General features: G+C 42.7%; 1 protein-coding gene across 1 annotated transcript in view; it reads right to left on the bottom strand.

Moving 5' to 3' along the window:
• The window catches only part of LOC119169265 (lysosomal acid lipase/cholesteryl ester hydrolase), a 261,381-nt gene extending 244,095 nt beyond the window's left edge, over positions 1-17,286 (bottom strand). Inside the window, exon 1 of the mRNA XM_075890735.1 lies at positions 17,155-17,286. Coding sequence (XP_075746850.1) covers positions 17,155-17,247 — 93 coding nt within the window. The 5' untranslated portion in view covers positions 17,248-17,286. The remainder of the gene's footprint in view (positions 1-17,154) is intronic.
• Positions 17,287-17,651: the final 365 nt, after the last annotated feature.

Below are 17,651 nucleotides of genomic sequence, written 5' to 3'. Positions count from 1 at the left end.
GGCAGTTGTTCCGGTGAAAGCTCCAGTCGCATTATCTCCCCCCGCCACCAGATAAAGGCGCGCGCGCATGGGCGTCTACCGCCCATGCGACAGAGTAAGCGTGGCAGATGAGCGCATGAGTGCGCGCGTCGGGACAAGCGGGGCGCTGGATGCACTGTTAGCGCAATCTCTCCAAGTCGCTAACAGTGCTAAAAAATACGCTCGTACTTCCCCTAATATTGGCGTGACACCAGCGGTAAGTGGTCTATGTAGGTATCTTACCGCTTGCGCGTTTGAGGCCGTTCACTTTCTTTGCTTAGCAGTTAACGCTGCGCGCTACATAGCGAGAGTTCTATCGTGTGAGTCCGCGCATCAAAATTATTATTCCGAGTCATCTTTTTTTGTTTCTTTAATAAATGTGTTTATACATACAAGTGACATGATGGTGACGAAGATGGAAAAACGGTCATGAGTTTCGAAAGAAATGCTATAGCAATTGAAAAAAGGAAAATCGCTTTTTGCCACTACAACGAAAAGACAGCTATTTCTAATAACAACGCAAGACAACGTGGTGAATGAGAGATTCGTATTGTGCGTATTCGTAAGACCTGCTAACTTTGCGCCATAAATCGGTTCTTCGGAAATTTCAAGTAAGTAGCAATACAATATTTGTAGATATTGTTACTCTTCCTAGCGAGATACAGGGAGAGGAAGAAATACCTTTAAATTTAGCGGCCGGTAGATTGGCTGTAAGAACGCGACCCCGCCTAGAAATCGGCAGAAGCGTTTGGTCTCTGGCAGCATTCTCGACCTGCTAGGCGACTATGAGTTTCACGGAAGGCATACATTTACGCGAAGCTGCTTGTATTTCGTGTTTGCTCGCCACATTTAGTGCTGAAATTCTTAGGTTTGTGCCGTTCTACTGTTATTGTGAAGCCCTGTTTACTTCCTTCAAATAATCTTTGTTGAAATTCACGCAGAAAACTTCGCTATGTGGTCCGGTAACAATACTGCAGCGTTCAAGTTTTCAGAGATAGTCTTAATTATTGTCCTTGTTGGCTAGATGCTTGCCGGTATTTTTATATAACTTCGTTTAGGTTTGTTTCATTTTAACACGTTAAATTGCACGGGATGGTATGGCTAAAGGCAGAATAACTGCCTGAGGAGGGCTTCGTAGAACCTAAGCGCTAACGAATAGGTACTTGAACATATCCAGAAGGTGTGCAATTAAAGAGGCTGCAATAAGAAAAACATGAGATACTGCTAACAGTTACAGTTGAAGACACATAATTTATTCTAATATTTTTTAATACAGAGGTCATAAATCACTTGGTGCTTAGCCCTTGCACATATTGGGAAGGCACATACAACAACAAATATGGCTTAACAGCACGCTGAATCATTAGTCCTTATATGGCTTCACTTACATTACCTAGACCTTGCGAATGTGGGTTGACAAAAGTAGGTATCAGGTACTGGAGTTGGTTACTTCGGTATTTCCTTCTACAAAGCGAAAATTGAAAGTAGCTATACCTTGGTTTATATTGTTTGCATGTGGTTAGGCACAGACTGTAAATCGAATTACATTCGTATAGGTTTACAGGTAGCACTAACGATCAAGGCATGTGTACGAAAGCACAGCAGAAGAGCCTGTATTTGCATTTTAAAATGAAGAACTGTTTTTACCGGGCTTCAATGCAATGAACAAGCACAGTGAAGTGAAGCATAAAAACAGGAAGAACACTAGTACAATCCAGCATGTCTTAGTTTTTTATTATACAAAAATAATATATCAAAGCACACTGCAATTTCCACATTGATGCGCCACAGGTTGAATGTGTTGTGGCATGCCTTATGCATACCTTACAAGCCTAGGAATATTCTAATGAGTAAAACGACTAGACATTGTTGAAAATGCATTTTCATTTCACAATATTTGTTGTGAGTTCAGACATTCAGAATACTGGAGAAACAATATTACACAATTGAAAACAATGAGCACAATACTATAGCTAGACAGTGTCCCCACATCCTAACCATACAGACTAGTTGATGTAAAAATGTAAAATACTTAGTGCATCACATATTATCATGTCGCCGTAAAAGAATGCAATATGAACCAACATCAAATGGACACGCAAAAGCAGGATGAAACAATAGCCAGTTACTGTAGGTGAAGGCAGCACTGTAAAGTTAAGGACTGAAAAAAAATCTTGACTATACACAGACAAAGCGTAAACCAGTTAGAACTACCAGGGTTGCAACAGCCAAGTTTGGATCTGGAGCAATATTTGAAAGCAGGTTTCAGGGGAAAAACGTGCTAATTTTTAAGCCTGAAATTCCAAACTTTCAGTAGTATAACAGATCAGACCGTATTTCAGAAAAGAAATACATATGTAGAAATTAAACATTAGCCAGCAAATTTATTTAAAATACACAAGAGCACGGCTATTTCAATTCAAATTGTCTCTTGACCTGTCCCAGAGCAGAAACAAGGTTGAAGCGCACATTAGCATTTTCCGAGCTTGTCAAACTGACAGGTAACCCGAAATTTGAGAGATCTGTAAAGAAGAAGCTAAAGAGGGTGGCGAAAATAAAAATGTGGCATACCACTATGTTTGTCGTTTCTTAAGGCCACAGAAACATCATCATCGCTCTGAAAGACTGCTAATAAATTTTGAATGCCAGCACTTGTACTAGTACTTGCTATGGTATAGCATCTGGATATATTTGTAATTGAAGGAAAAAAGGTTTTCTGTCCTATGACAACAAGTGCTAGCAGCCACTTCTAAATCATGAGCGCTTTTCCGCAGAGGAAACTTTTTACTGTGCGAATAGTCGCCTAAAAACAGTTATGCGTTTCTTAAAAGAAGGTCCAGGAATTTTTTGAAACCGCTCTACTTTTTGTTCTTTTACCGTGAGGTTAGGGTATCATGAAGTAGAAGTTCTGGTTTTGGTTCGCACTTTTGTAATGAGTTGGTTCATGATGTACAGCCTACGGTGATTACTTGATTTTTTTATTTTTGGTAATATTATTATTATTGAAAAAATATTGAGGCTGGTTGGGTATTTCAGACCAGCGTTGTGCTAAATTCAGAAAATGTATACAATTACCACAATTGGCTCAGCTGTTGCACTCCTGAAAACGCAAATATGAATAAGAAAGCAGCATGTAATACTGGGCAACAGACAATAAGCATGTGCTGTGAATCAATATGAATTTCTGAATTGAATAGTCAATTTTGCGCCAAAACCACGACCACACAAACAAAAAAAAACACATGGACTGGCTGGGTGCTCACTTGCGTCTGTTTGTACCTTATATTCATAAGGTTACACAAAACCTTTAAAAGGTGACAAGTTGGTATGGAGTACTGTTGAGTTCACCACCCCTAAAGAACGAGTGACGTTGTGCCTTTGCATCATTGAAAATTATGCTTAACAGCTGAAAGTCTGCAAAAAAAAGCATGAGCGGCCTTTCACGATGTGTGCCACTGAACTGGTTTACAAAATACCCCTATCGTGCGGGAAGGGACATGTTAGCCAGATGAGGTGCTGCTTCAATGATCGAGCTAAGGAACATGCTGTCACGGTAAAGAATAAGGAGGATGCCCATTTAAGCGCGCATGTCACTTCATGTGGATTCACACCACACATCTAGCAGATGAGGATACTGGGTAAAAGCAAAATCAAGGTACCACAAAAAATTTTGAAGGCCTTTCACATAAAAAACGGGATATCAATTGTGCTAGTGAAACTTCACTCATCCTGTAAGAGTCAGAAGCACGGTATCTAGAAATCACTCGGGGTCATTCTATGCCGGTCAATCACCCAAGCTACTTTGGCAACATCTCAAACGTAATTAAAAAAATTGCTCTTTTACTGCATTGAAAACAGGGAAACGCCAAAATATTTCCGAGAGAAAAAGTTTTTTGATCGCGTAGTTGCCTTCTAAATTTTCCGGAAAGTCGTTTGGTTGTTCACTGTGGAAAAATTTATTTGAAATGTACTGCTCCTTTTTATACCAAATTTATTCTACATGTTAGGTAAAAGAGCTTATCCTATGTAAGAGGTTTGAAGCTCAGTAACATTAGAGCATTCTTGCTCACTCATACACCTTGACAAATTTAGCCGAAATTTGTTACGTTTGCACATTACTATTGCAATGCATCACGTTGTATGAATATTTAAGTAATGAATATTTACTTTTCGATGCTGTATTTTGACAAAAAAGCATTTTGAACCACCTAAGCTGCAAAAGTTTACAAAAAAAAACCCGCACTCTTGATAAAACTGTCATTTTTGTCATAATTGAGATGCAAATTGCTCCATGTGGTGGTCCAATTAAAAATCAACTTTGTGCTTAAATCAAAACCAAATAAAAAGTTATTTTGATATGTTGACTCACGTTATCATAATTTTTTATTTCAAAGAAAAGAATTATTCGTGAACTTTCCTATTGATAGCGATAGGTAATTTCAAAGCGGCAGCTGTCCTATGACGAAATGGTAACATATGCGCCAATGAGAAATTTTAAAAATTATTTTCTTCCTTGAAACAAAATATGTAAAGATAAGGTTAGCTTTATGAAAAGAACTGTTCATTTGCTATCGATCTAAATGTAAAGGTGACTTTTAATTGGACCACCACATGGTGCAAGTTGCGTGTCAGTATGGACAAACATGACAATTTTGCACTTTTTCCTATATAAAAGTAAAAAGTAAACTAAAGGTTTGAAAGTATTAGATGCGAAGCATTTCTTAGCGAACTTCGGCGACATTGAGCGTATCTATCTATCTATATATTTAGCCGCTTACGTTTGTGCGCTCTCAATGTCACCTCCTTCACTTGGTGTGAACCAAAATTAGCATGGAAGGGTAAGGTGGTTTGACGAATATGACGCGCTGGTCAAGACATAAATAACGTCACAATGCCATCGCATACGTCGTCAAACACTTCCCGCCACACAGTGGCACATACCCGCGGGCGGGTATGTGCCGCTGGTATGCCGGTATGTGCCACAGGTGATTGACACTTAGTATATACCCAGGAACGACGAGAACACACAAAGGCGATTTCAATGCGTGAGCGTTAAGGAATACCCGAAATCGGTAGCGTCGACCCAACAAAGGCATAGATTAAATGTCAGTGTTAACAAAAACCTGACATAGGCAGCGTTGACCCCCCGACGAACGCAAAGAATAAATTTCAGGGTCCCAGCCTAGTTCTAACCCAAGCATTCTGCGTAGCAATAAAGCATTCTACAACAGAGCTACGACAGGTCTCGGAAATACTGTTCAAATAGATGCTAACCTTCGTGAAATGTCAGTAGTGGTTGCAGTGCTGCCTACCAAATTTTCTGAACATTACATCAGTACTCGTTTGATACAGCCGGCATGTCAGGTTAGCGTAAATTGTGGTTAGTTGATATGCGCTGAAGTTGATTTATGTAGCAGTGTCCAGGGCCAGCATCTTCGCGAGCATCAGCGCTCCATATCAGCTTCCGGTGTTGCTAATACGGATGTTCCAGTTAGCATCGTTGCGCAAGTGCAAACAGCTAGTTATATAAACATCTGCATCTCTTTAACATGTGTCTGTGCCTGCAAGATTTGTACATATATTTAGCGTCATTTCATGACGTGTCACTCAATAAAAAAATTGCAACACGGTCACCTTTCCTCCACATGCTTCGCATAAAGTCGATTGCCAGGTACGTGGGATCTTCCAAATTTTTTTTTCCTCAATATATACTTTCTGTGAAGTAAGTATTAACTACTCAGATATTCACACAAAATGAGGTGTTGCAATAGAAGAAAAGCAAACAAAGCCCAATTTTGCCTGATTCTTGTAAGCATTTGTGCCATAAATATTGCACTAATATTACCGAGCTTCAAACTTCCTACAGAGACACATTGACTTTGCACGTAAACCAAATTTTGCATGAAAAAAAATAGCGGTTCTGTTAAAATAAGTTTTTGACAAACAACACCCAAACGACATTCTAGGAAATTCACAAGGCAGCCACGTAACCAAAAAAAGTTTTTTTCTCCGAAAATTCTAGCAGTTAACTGTTTTCAGTACTTTTAAGCAGCACAATTTTTTTTCGAATACATTTGAGATGGTCGCCAAAATAGCTGGGACGTTTGGCATGGAACGGCCCTGTTTCCGATAGCGTGATTGGGTAAACGACGGCCCGAGAACGTTGCACATGGGTTGACGAGAGCTGGGTTTATATCAGCCTGTTTCATCAAGAAATAAGCAGTTGGAAATGAGCACCCATCTTGATTTTTTGTTTCTTTAGTAGTAATTTTGACGCGAAACTGATTAATATTTATTTCAAACATGCACCAACTATCGCGATAGAAAGTTTCACTATTTATGAAGGCCACTTCTGTACATTTAAACAACTAAGATACGTGCAGGCGGCTTAGGACTGTGAGAAAAGCTGAGATATACACTATCCGAGAGGAAGAAATTTCAATGGATTTTAAGGTAAACAGAGCGCATAATAAACATACGACCCTATGCAGCTTTTATAACACACTATTAATGAATCAACCGTTGAGTTGGTGACATCTACGCCATCTCCACTTTATCATACGATTCTGTTAACATTACGAATCTGTAAACAGTTCTCTACTAGCAGTGCAATTATACTTATGGCATCGTAATACTCATTTTGGAAAATTAAATAGGTAGGTCACATAGCTTGAGATGAAAGCTCTCGCATTAGAGGAATATTCCCAAAATATATTAGAAATTTGGGGCACCCTATGAGTAGCGTCCAACGCTCCTGCCACTCGTTCAGCGAGGTCTTGAGCCCGAGCAGCTGATATCAGGTTGTGATAAAGAGCAGATTTCATCCGCAGCCCCCAGGCCGCCGTAGGCGACGTGGTCTGCTGTTCTTTCAACATTCTGTTATGAGAAATGCACAACATAAAATGAGCATTTCAAAATACTGGGAACAATCATAACCCCAATAAGATGTATCCTTTATTATATACTCTAGCACCATTACTTCAGCTTTACCACTATTCACTTTTACGTTTACCGGCATCTGTGCACATTAGTGCATGTATGCAAGTGCCATGGTCGAGTCTACACCATGGTTCATCGAAAACCTTAGGAAAGGTACATGGGAGCGATAAAGTGAATCTCTCATTCTATCGTGCACCTACCAAAAAGTTTGAAATATACCAGGACGCTCAAATTTCATCCTTTACACCAATTTCAGGCTCTACACCTAGATTTCTTGCTTAGCTAGAATACCCTAATCAATAAGCCACTGCAACAGCTTATACGAAAAATATAAACCAATTCAAACAAGACATTGGCATTACTTATAATTTACCTTGATGGATCACTTTGTAGACAAGTACACATAACAGGTGTTCAATCTACTGCGTGAAACTAGCGTTTAACATTGAGAAAGCCCCGATGTGAGGGGATTAACAGCGCTTATACGACTGCTGCTGGAAACACAGCACAGTACATTTGTGGAAGCTCACCAGTAAATTTCAGCCCCAGTAACATACATTTTGTAAACTTGTTAATAATATAATCTTAATTTGATCAACAAAGTGATTAGTCAACTTACGAGGCCTTGACTGAGACTGACTACAGTCAAAAATGAATAAGACATGCTCACGTTATTTTTCTTCTAGTGCATGCACAAGCAGCTCTTTTGCAAAGTTTTCTCTTCAATCCGTGAAAATGCACTACGCACCAGATGATGTATCACATGTAAGGTAAACAAATGTTCAATAACCTCTGAGTGGCTAGACAATAAATATTTAATAGTAAAAAATGCACAATTTATTGTAAAATACGCTAGCAGAAATATATGCATGAAAGGCCTATTAGTGGTTAAGTTTGCTTATATTCATAAAGATTAAACACGCACAGACAAAACGCATGACCCTGACAAGTGCTGTTAGGTCTGCCTTCCTTCATCCACAGTCACTTGTGTCGTCGTCCTCATTTTTTTTTTCGTGAGTGTTTTCTTTGGCGGCTAACTATGCATGCTTCATTATCATCTGTGCTGCATCAGTGTAACTGATGGTTTTTCGTGGTTGTATGTTGCTAGTTTGGCTAAGACGGACGGATGAACGGACGGACTGACGGACGGACGGACGGATGGATGGATAGATGGATGGATGGATGGATGGATGGATGGATGGATGGATGGATGGATGGATGGATGGATGGATGGATGGATGGATGGATGGATGGACGGATGGGTGGATGGATGGATGGATGGATGGATGGATGGATGGATGGATGGACGGATGGATGGGTTGACTGACGGACGGATGGACGGATGGATGGATAGATGGATGGATGGATGGATGGATGGATGGAAGTGGCTGTACCCTTTAGATCGGGCGGCGGCTAACGCCACCTAGCCGTAATATTTAGTGAACTAACCATTAGATTTATCGTTTTTTTACTTTAAATAGTGAGGTTGAGGATTCGTACTTTGCAGTGAAGTGTTTAATTTTCACTCGTGTCTTGACTTTAGCCACCAATCAGATAACCTCCTTCTAGTTATTTCTACCCGCTTAAGGTCTATTTTGCCCTCCCTGTACCTAAACCCCAGTGCTTTGAAAAACTCTGTGCCATCATCCTGAACTATAGGGTGAAGCCCTTTACAGAACATTATCAAGTGTTCAGCAGTTTCTTCTTCCTCTCCACACGCACTGCATACTGTGTCTACCTCTTCGTATTTGGCACGATAAGTGTTGGTTCGCAATACTCTCGTCCTGGCCTCAAACAGTCGAGAACTACCTTGAGTATTATAATAAATCCTTTCCTTGACAATTTCCTGCTTAAAATTTCGATAGATCTCTAGTGCGGACTTATTATTTTTGGTTTGGCCCCCTGCTGTTTTCGAAGTATTTACCAGTCACTTTTCTGGTTCGCTTCCTCCATTTTGTATCGACATTATTTATGCACAAGTTGCTGAATACCTTCATACCCCAACGCTCTTCCCCCATTTCTCTCAATCGCTTCTCAAATTTTATCTTCCTGCTAGCTTCCCTGCCCTCAAACGATGTCCATCCCACATCACCTTGTACTCCCTGATTTGGTGTATTCCCGTGAGCTCCTAATGCAAGCCTACCTATTCCACGTTGCTTAACTTCTAATCTCGCTTGAACTTCTGATCTCATGCACAAGACTGAATTGCCAGACGTCAGACCAGGAACCATGACCCCTTTCTATATTCCTCTCACAACATCCTACCTATTGTAATTCCACAGTGCCCTGTTTTTCATTACCGTTGCATTCCTGTTACTTTTGGTCGACACGTATATTTCGTGTTCCCATAGGTACTCGGCCCCATTGCTTATTCATACGCCCAGATATTTGTATTTGTCTGTTATCTGTAGCGTGACCTCCTGTATTCTAAGCTCACTACCTTCATTGTCATTAAAAATCATGACTGCTAATTTTTCCTTACTGAATCTGAAATCTAACCTATCTCCCTCATTACCGCAGATGTCTACCAATCTCTGCAAATATTTCTTGTTGTCGGCCATTAGCACTATTTTATGCAAGCACAGCGCCAAAATGTACACCAAAATAATTAAACATATTGTATGTTACTACATAATTGTGAACGGCGCACTATGATGGTGCGAAAATGCAAAACGATGATGTGTGCAACTAAGTATTGCTGTTCAGGCCCTTCCCAAAGCAGATTAATATTTATATAGCCTGATTAATTACTATTATTAGGTATAGATGTCAAGACAACTAATAAGGTACAAAAATGCACAAATTGCGTAGCAAATAAGGTGCATGTAATTTCATTGGTTAGCTGCACGATTTTTAACAAAACACATGTCACGGTGCTCCAAAGCACAGGCATCAAAGAGGTACAGATATGAATTTTATATATTTTTGAATTTTCGCTTTAAATAGCTTATTTACTCGCATTATGAACGCATTCCTAACTTCAGTCGTTCAAATCGATTTTTTCTCTCCCGCGTAATAAACGCATTCCTACATATTTACACTGCAGTCCCGCTAACCAACAAATGGCGCCTCCTTGCCCGTTGATATTTTTTGTTTTTATTATTATGTCATCCCTTTCAACCACCTCAGACGCTCAACCCTCCCCCTTCCCTTTCACCCGCTGCCGCGCGCCGCAAAGTCTATCTGTGCCGGCACATCCCGCTTTTCTTTTAATTCGAACGCCTCAGCGGGGTTCACGAACGCTGACAGTGTAGAGACAATGCAGCCGATAAGCACACAGCCGAAGAAGACTGCAACTGCCCGCGCCGACATATAATCGCTTCCTGCAATTACGAAACTTTCCTCATGTGAACAGCGCAACGTTAATTCGTTTATCGAAGATTTGATTTGTATATTCGAATGGTAGCTTGGTGAAATGTCAACGGCGTCATCGCGGTACTCGTGCGAGATCGCCACAATGTTCGCAAAGAGGGCCGTAGCAAACGCTGCTGGACGCCCTTCGAGATAACAGCCGATAGAACTGTTGCAGTTAAACGATAGCGAGAAAAGAAAGCCGCGAAACGCTTTTATTGAGAGCGTGGCGGCGCGCAAACGCTCTCATTTGTTATAAATATTTCTATTAGGTAGCAAGGGCAATATTTCAGGTTATTCATCGCTGCTCCCGTACTGCCAGAGTTCGGCGGCATTCAGGAGCATCCCGAGCAAATAAGGAGTTGGCAGGCACACACTTATGCACTTCGTTCTTCGCAAGCACGAAAGCTTACCTTTTGAACAATAGCACCAAATTCTAAAGCATTCTCCATGTGGCTCCCAACGTACACTCCGTTGAACGCTTGATCAAAAATACTCCGCTTGCGGCGTGGACAAGCTTCAATGAAAGCCGCTGACAGAGAAGGCGCACTCCACCGCACCGAAGTCGTTGTTCCGTACTTGCGGACGCATCAAAAATTCGGAGATTGCAGTGACACGCACTATATATTCTGTACGCGCGAGCTATATTACGCAACCCGTAGAAGTACACATCTAGGGCAAAACAAGTGAATCGTAAAACAATCCTCCGCTATCAGCCTGACAAAAGCGCACACGAAATGTCCCCATAGAATTGAGAGTCCGCCTGTTGACGATGGCGATGCGCAATTGCCTCGAGAACTCAAGACTGAAACCGAAATGTATTGCAGCACTATTTTTTGTTATAAATTATAAGCTACTTCAAGCCACCAATATAGAGTTTATTATTTTAGGTTCGACAAATTATTTATTTGCTAGCGTAGCTTTAGAATCCTGTTTTTTGCCACTGATGTGAGCAGGTGGCGAATTCGCAGCCTTCCAAATATACATTTTCCTTTCCAAAGTGAGGTGTCGTTGCAGTGTTGTTTCGAAAATTTGGAGTTATAATTTGTTACTTGGGCATCACAGATATAGCTAGAAAGTAAGGAAAGGGCGGCGGGAGGATGCGTTCCGTATTTCACACATCCCCATCCCTTTAGATTGTAGTGAAGAAGAGGAGCTTCAGCGGCATTTCTCGGCGCATCAGGGGCATCGCCATCAGCATAAGCTCGTGCTTGCTGCGCTTGGCCGGACGCTGCTGACTGCTTCGCTTTCTGCGTTCTGCGCTGCGAATAAACCCCGTTACAAGTGGTGGAGGTGCTGGGTAGTGAAGTCAGCAGGTGGCGTAATTTGGTGAATGCATCGTCGCATGCTGGTGACCAGGTGGAAAGGTCCTTGTCGCCGCTAAGAAGGTCCGTAAGGGGCGCACATACAAAAGCAAAATTTCTAATATAGCGTCGGAAGTATGACGACAAGCCGACAAAACTTCTAAGTTCTTTCAAGTTCTTTGGCTTCGGAAAATCGGCGACTGGTCGAAACTTGGCGGGGTCAGGAAGTATGCCGTCCCGCGATACGACGTGGCCAAGAATGGTGAGCTGCCGGGCACCAAAACGACACTTCTTGAGGTTGAGTTGAAGGCCGGCGTCGGTGAGACGTGTGAGGACGTGCTCGAGACGATTTAAATGGGTGTCGAAATCGGTGGAAAAGACAACTACGTCATCGAGGTAGCATAAACATGTGTTCCACTTGAGGCCTCGTAAAATAGTGTCCATCATTCTTTCAAAAGTGGCTGGAGCGTTACAAAGGCCGAAAGGCATAACGGTAAACTCGTATAACCCATCAGGTGTGACAAATGCTGTTTTCAGTCGGTCAGATGCTTCCATAGGATTTTGCCAGTATCCAGACCGTAAATCCAGCGAAGAGAAGTATTCTGCTCCCTGCAAACAGTCAAGGGCGTCGTCTATTCGCGGTAACAGGTAAACGTCCTTGCGGGTGATCTTGTTTAAACGTCGATAGTCCACACAGAACCGAATGGAGCCGTCCTTCTTCTTAACAAGAACGACCGGTGACGTCCAGGGACTGTTAGAAGGCTGTACAATACCCCGCTGGAGCATGTCAGCAACCTGGTAGTCAATAACACGGCGCTCCGACGCTGTGACTCGGTAGGGGCGCTGCCGTAGAGGCGTATGGCTTCCTGTGTCAATCTTGTGAGATATGTTCGATGTGCAACTGAGGCCAGAAGCGTGGCTGTCAAAAGAAGTACGAAACTTTTGCAGCAGGTTCACTAACTGGCTTCGTTCTGAAGAAGACGTTGCGACATCGATGGAGCGGTGGAAAGCGTCAAGGAGTGACTGGTCAACAACAGAGTCAGAAATGAGTGCGCTGAGGTCCGTAGAAAGTAAACTAGATGGAGCGTCAAAAATGCAACGGGCGTCGATCGGATGCACGTGACCGAGACATTCACCATAGAATAAAGGTAAAGGCCCTTCTAGCGTATTGTACACGAGCGTCTTCGTGACGCCATGGTGGAGAATAAGGAGAGCAATGGGCTGTGGAGAACATTTGCGTTGAATGAACAGGGCAGAGGGCGTAAATAAAACATCACCGTCTGAAATAGCGTCACACGACACAGTCACCAGCAGAGAAGAGCGCGGTGGTACGGTGGTGTCGTCGGAAACAAACAGTTTATAACACGGCAGGGAGGCTTCGACAGCGTGTACATCAGGAAGTGCAGACAGCTCAAGTTCAACGCGACAGCAGTCAATGACGGCATTATTATTCGCAAGGAAGTCCCAGCCGAGTATCATGTCATGGGAACACGAAGGCAGCACTACGAATTCGACGATATACACAATCCCTTGGATGACGACTCGTGTGGTACAGGCTGCCAGAGGTGTTACACTTTGTGCATTAGCCGTTCAAAGAGAGAGGCCGGATAATGGCGTAAGAACTTTGCGGAGTTTGTGGCACAGGTTGATGGAAACGACGGATAGAGCGGCTCCGGTGTCGACAAGAGCCATGACGACGATACCATCGACTGACACTTCAATGACGTAAGCTGGACAGGAGCGAGGACTTGTGCATGGCGACGGGGACGCAGTTCGTGCCTCGGGAACTGCGGCCGTTAGTTTTCCTGGTCGGTGGGTCCGGAACGGCGACGCATAGGGGAAAGCGAACGTCGACGTGGAGATGGGGAGCGGCGGGTCGGGCCGTGTGGACGATCAGAAGAAAATGAAGGGGAAGGAGGGCTTGAAGGCGTAGAAGAAAACTGAGGGTCGAAAGAGGGCATCCGTCGAATGTTCTGAGTAGCCTGGCGACGACGACAATAACGTGCCACGTGGCCAACACCACCACAAGCAAAACATATGGGACGGTTGTCGTGGGTCCGCCATTGGTCGGAGTAGACTCCGACTTGCGGCTGGGGGGCAGAAAACTGCGGCCGAGGTGGTATCGGCATAGGCGGCGGTGAATAGATCGGCGGCGAAAAGGGCGGCGACGAATACGTAGGCGCTGGCTGGAACGCAGGCTGTTGAGGTCGAGCAACGGCCTCGGCGTACGTGAGAGGTGCGGCGACTGGCGGCGGTTCACGAGCGGGAGGAAGAACTTGTGCGACCTGGTCTTGAATGAAGTCGCGGAGTGTAGACGTCGATCTGCGTGGTTGATCGGGTACGCAGGACATCAAAGAGAGCTGACAAGCGACCTCAGCGCGGATGAACTCTTGGATCTTGGAGAGAAAGGGGCATGGTCTTCTCCTATGCCAAGGGTGGACAGGCTGGACAAAGAGTTGTCGAGCACCGAGGGACGTCGGGTGGAAAGACGTTGCCTGCGCAACTCGTCAAAACTCTGGCATAACTCGGTAAGTTCTAGGACAGTGCGAGGACTCTTAGAAAGCAACATTTGGAAAGCGTCGTCCTCAATGCCCTTCATGATATGCTTGATCTTAAGCTCTTCGGACATGGACTCGTTGACTCGCTTGCAAAGGTTCAGAACGTCCACAATATAGCTTGTGAAATTCTCACCAAGCTGCTGGGACCGAGTATGTAAGCGTTGTTCGGCACGGCGTTTGCGTACCTCAGGCCGCCCGAAAACTTGTGTGAGGCTCGTTTCGAAGACCGACCATGTAGGGAGTTCCGCTTCGTGGTTTATAAACCACAGCTTGGCCACGCCCGACAGGTAGAAGGAGACGTAGGCCAACTTGGCGGCGTCATCCCATTTGTTGTGAGTACTCACTCGCTCGTACATTGAAATCCAGTCGTCAACGTCCTTGTCTTCTGTGCCTGAGAAAACAGGGGGATCTCGCAGACGCAGAGAACCGGCGCAGAGAACGGTAGGCGGTGCCGACGGAGGAGTTGGAGCGGCGCTTGCGTCGGTAGGCATAGTGGATGGTAAAATGCGATTCCGAAGCTCCAGGGTGATCGAAACCCAGCACGTTCATTTGAGGAGCATTTTTTTAAAAGCGGCCAAATCTATAACCAAAAGAAGCTCGATTATCGCTGCATTGACACATACATGCCACCAACTTTCTTCTACAATAGTAGCAATACATTACTAATTTAAAATATTGTTTCGGTGGAATGTTGCGAGAATGTTTGAGCCAATGGAGTTTTTTGTGGGCTACATTCGGGTCAGAATTCGGTACATTAAAAAAAAAGCTTCGAATTTAGATCCGCACGCATGCAATCACGGGCAAAATGTACATACAGATAAGTCACATTTCCTCTTTCGTCTTTCTATCCCCCTTCATGCATAAATTCTAGTTCATCAACCGCTGATAAGAACCTGGGGAGTATGCTTTTTTTTACCGACAAAGTATGAAAGAAGCTTGCTTCTATTTCATGCTATACATTTCATGCGAGCATACTAAAGTGTCATGTATCAGTGCATTGTAAAGCCATAGAGAGAACTGTCAAATACAATGTCGCATTTAGTTAACTGCTCTTCCTTCTTTCAGCATGAGTACAGTGCACAATTATCGACTGCGATCGTTCACGCATATATTGTACGACGTACAAGCATCGTTATCAGGCAAAAAAGCTGTAAATGCCTGTATAGTAATGCACCCCTCAGGACGAGTTCACCCGTGCTCATCGGATGCGTGCCTAACTTGTGCTGTGGCGCGGCATGCGTTCACAGCAGCTGCAGCAGAGAGAGATCAGTCAGTTCAATGTAAAAATGTGCAGTTTCATGGAAGTACGAATACTGCATAGTTTGAGTTCATCTGTGATCATAGGCATAAATTTAATTCATTGAATAAATCAGCATTATGTGGAGTGATGGGAAATACTTCAGTGTAAAGGAATATGTGGATTTCATTGTAAATAAAGAAGATACTCTAGTAGGAAAATCTTAGTGTGATTTCCAAATAAAAAGCGCACATAATGTTGAAAACACAGTGTAATCGTTCCATGTTATGTTTAAGTGCAACGTATATTTTTGTTACCAATGTCTCAGTGAAAATTTCTGATGGGTGTATACGACAAGCAGCAATTTTTATACTAAGAATCACACAAAATCAACCCATGAATTGAGACATTGAACACATTATGAATCTTCTGGATAATGTGAATAGGCGGTGGTATATAAATTTAATAAATAGCGCGATATATAGTGCGAATGAAACGTGTAATAAAAACAATTCACGAAACATTGATGTTTACCAAAAGTTTGCTATGTGGTTTGATTGCAACCGTTCAGATTTGATTGGTATTGATTTTCTAAAATATATATGTATATGATAGGTGTAACATTCAAACAAACACCATTGGGTGTAAATTGTGAACAGATACCTCTAGCGCACCCAAAAATTTAAAAAATGGGTGTACAAAGGGCAAGTTACCATAAAAACACTTTTTCGGATAATTTTGGCAGAACGAATAGGGGTTGGATGCGTGATTTATTGAAAATTTATCTTAAAAGTGTTAAATAGTTTGCAGTGATATATGCATGTGCAGAAACACAATTTATTTTTTCATATTTCGTATGTATGTAGAAAATCTGAGGTTATATAGCTCATTGACATTTATACCTCCTTTTTTGAGTAAAATGATGTTATGTGGTCAAGATATCAGTAGTTTTCGGTGTATCGGACAGCTTGCTTTTCAAGACTGATAGCCTACATAAATTTCGTTTGCTTCTAGTGCCCCTTAGTACCGTACAAAACTGTCGAAAGTCAGGTATTGAAAATCAGTTTGAGGCTTTCAAATATTTATAACAATTCAAACTGGCAGCACAATAAAGTATTTCAGCGAAACGCTATCCGTTTTTCATGTGGATGTGCGTGCCTAAGAGCAGCGCTAAATGAGAATTCTTATATACGCGTGCAGTCACACTGAGGGAAGCTTTGCATTCATTTCGACAGTTTTACTTCAGGTTCTGGACTGTTTAAGAGGGTTGCTTGTTAGCCAAGTTGGTACATACTTAGTAAACTACAAAAGCCACAAAACGCCGAAATTGGTTAAAAAGCAGACAAGCAGAAGCAGAGACTGAGAGCAGTCATGGTCTGGGCATGGGAAGATTTCTTTTTCCGAAGTAAACGTCAGTTGTCAGAGCCACGTCTCTACTCTCTGCCTGTTTCTTCTGCTCTGCGTTTTTGATCTCAATGTTTTATGGCTTTGGTGGTTTACTGGACAGTTTACACCCAATTCGCAGCTATACTTCTTTAACGTGAACATAAGTTTCTTAGCTTGCATCTATATTGCGTTCGCATCCTGTGCGGAACATGTACACTGTCCTGGTGGCATATATTATAAACAACGTCTTCGCAGAGATCTCATATGCTCTATACTTGCAAATATTCAGTTTTCTGAATTATGGCTCTCCAAACTGTCGAACCAATGCGTTCGTCATTTTCCTAGTTTTGTATTGGCTTACCGTTGTCATCTTTGCTTGTTGCTGCACATCGGAAGCTTTAGCTTTTGTGGTCCATCTTATCAACAATAACAAAAAGAAAGGAAGTTTAAGCATAACGCACCGGAGTGCAGAAAGACCTCTCAGGCTGCCTGATTAGCACGAAGTGAGCGCATGCAATAAAGTGCAGCCTCATTTCGCGCGTGTTTTTCAACTTGACGATTGTTAACTTTTTTGTTGCTTAGTTAAAGGGCTCACGCGGGTTTGTGCATAACCTATTTGCTTTTTACTACTACCGAAGCCAGTTCTGCAGGTGTAGAGTGTAGGTTTTCATTGCAAACACCTGTTAAACGAAGCGGTGACTCAGCTTCCGTTGAAGGGCTCACACCACAGTGGCTTTAGAATAATTCAAGGGGTTTGCAATGCCTAAACCTTCAGTACAAAGTTCACGCACGTGTAGTGCCACCCTCTATATTTATAACAAGATCGATATCACATGGGACGCGCGATTGAAAAAATCA

The sequence above is a fragment of the Rhipicephalus microplus genome, chromosome 3 (genome assembly GCF_043290135.1).
Source record: "Rhipicephalus microplus isolate Deutch F79 chromosome 3, USDA_Rmic, whole genome shotgun sequence".
Taxonomy (NCBI): domain Eukaryota; kingdom Metazoa; phylum Arthropoda; class Arachnida; order Ixodida; family Ixodidae; genus Rhipicephalus; species Rhipicephalus microplus.
The sequence above is the reverse complement of the archived record's forward strand: the minus strand, read 5'-3'. Positions and strand labels throughout refer to the sequence as shown.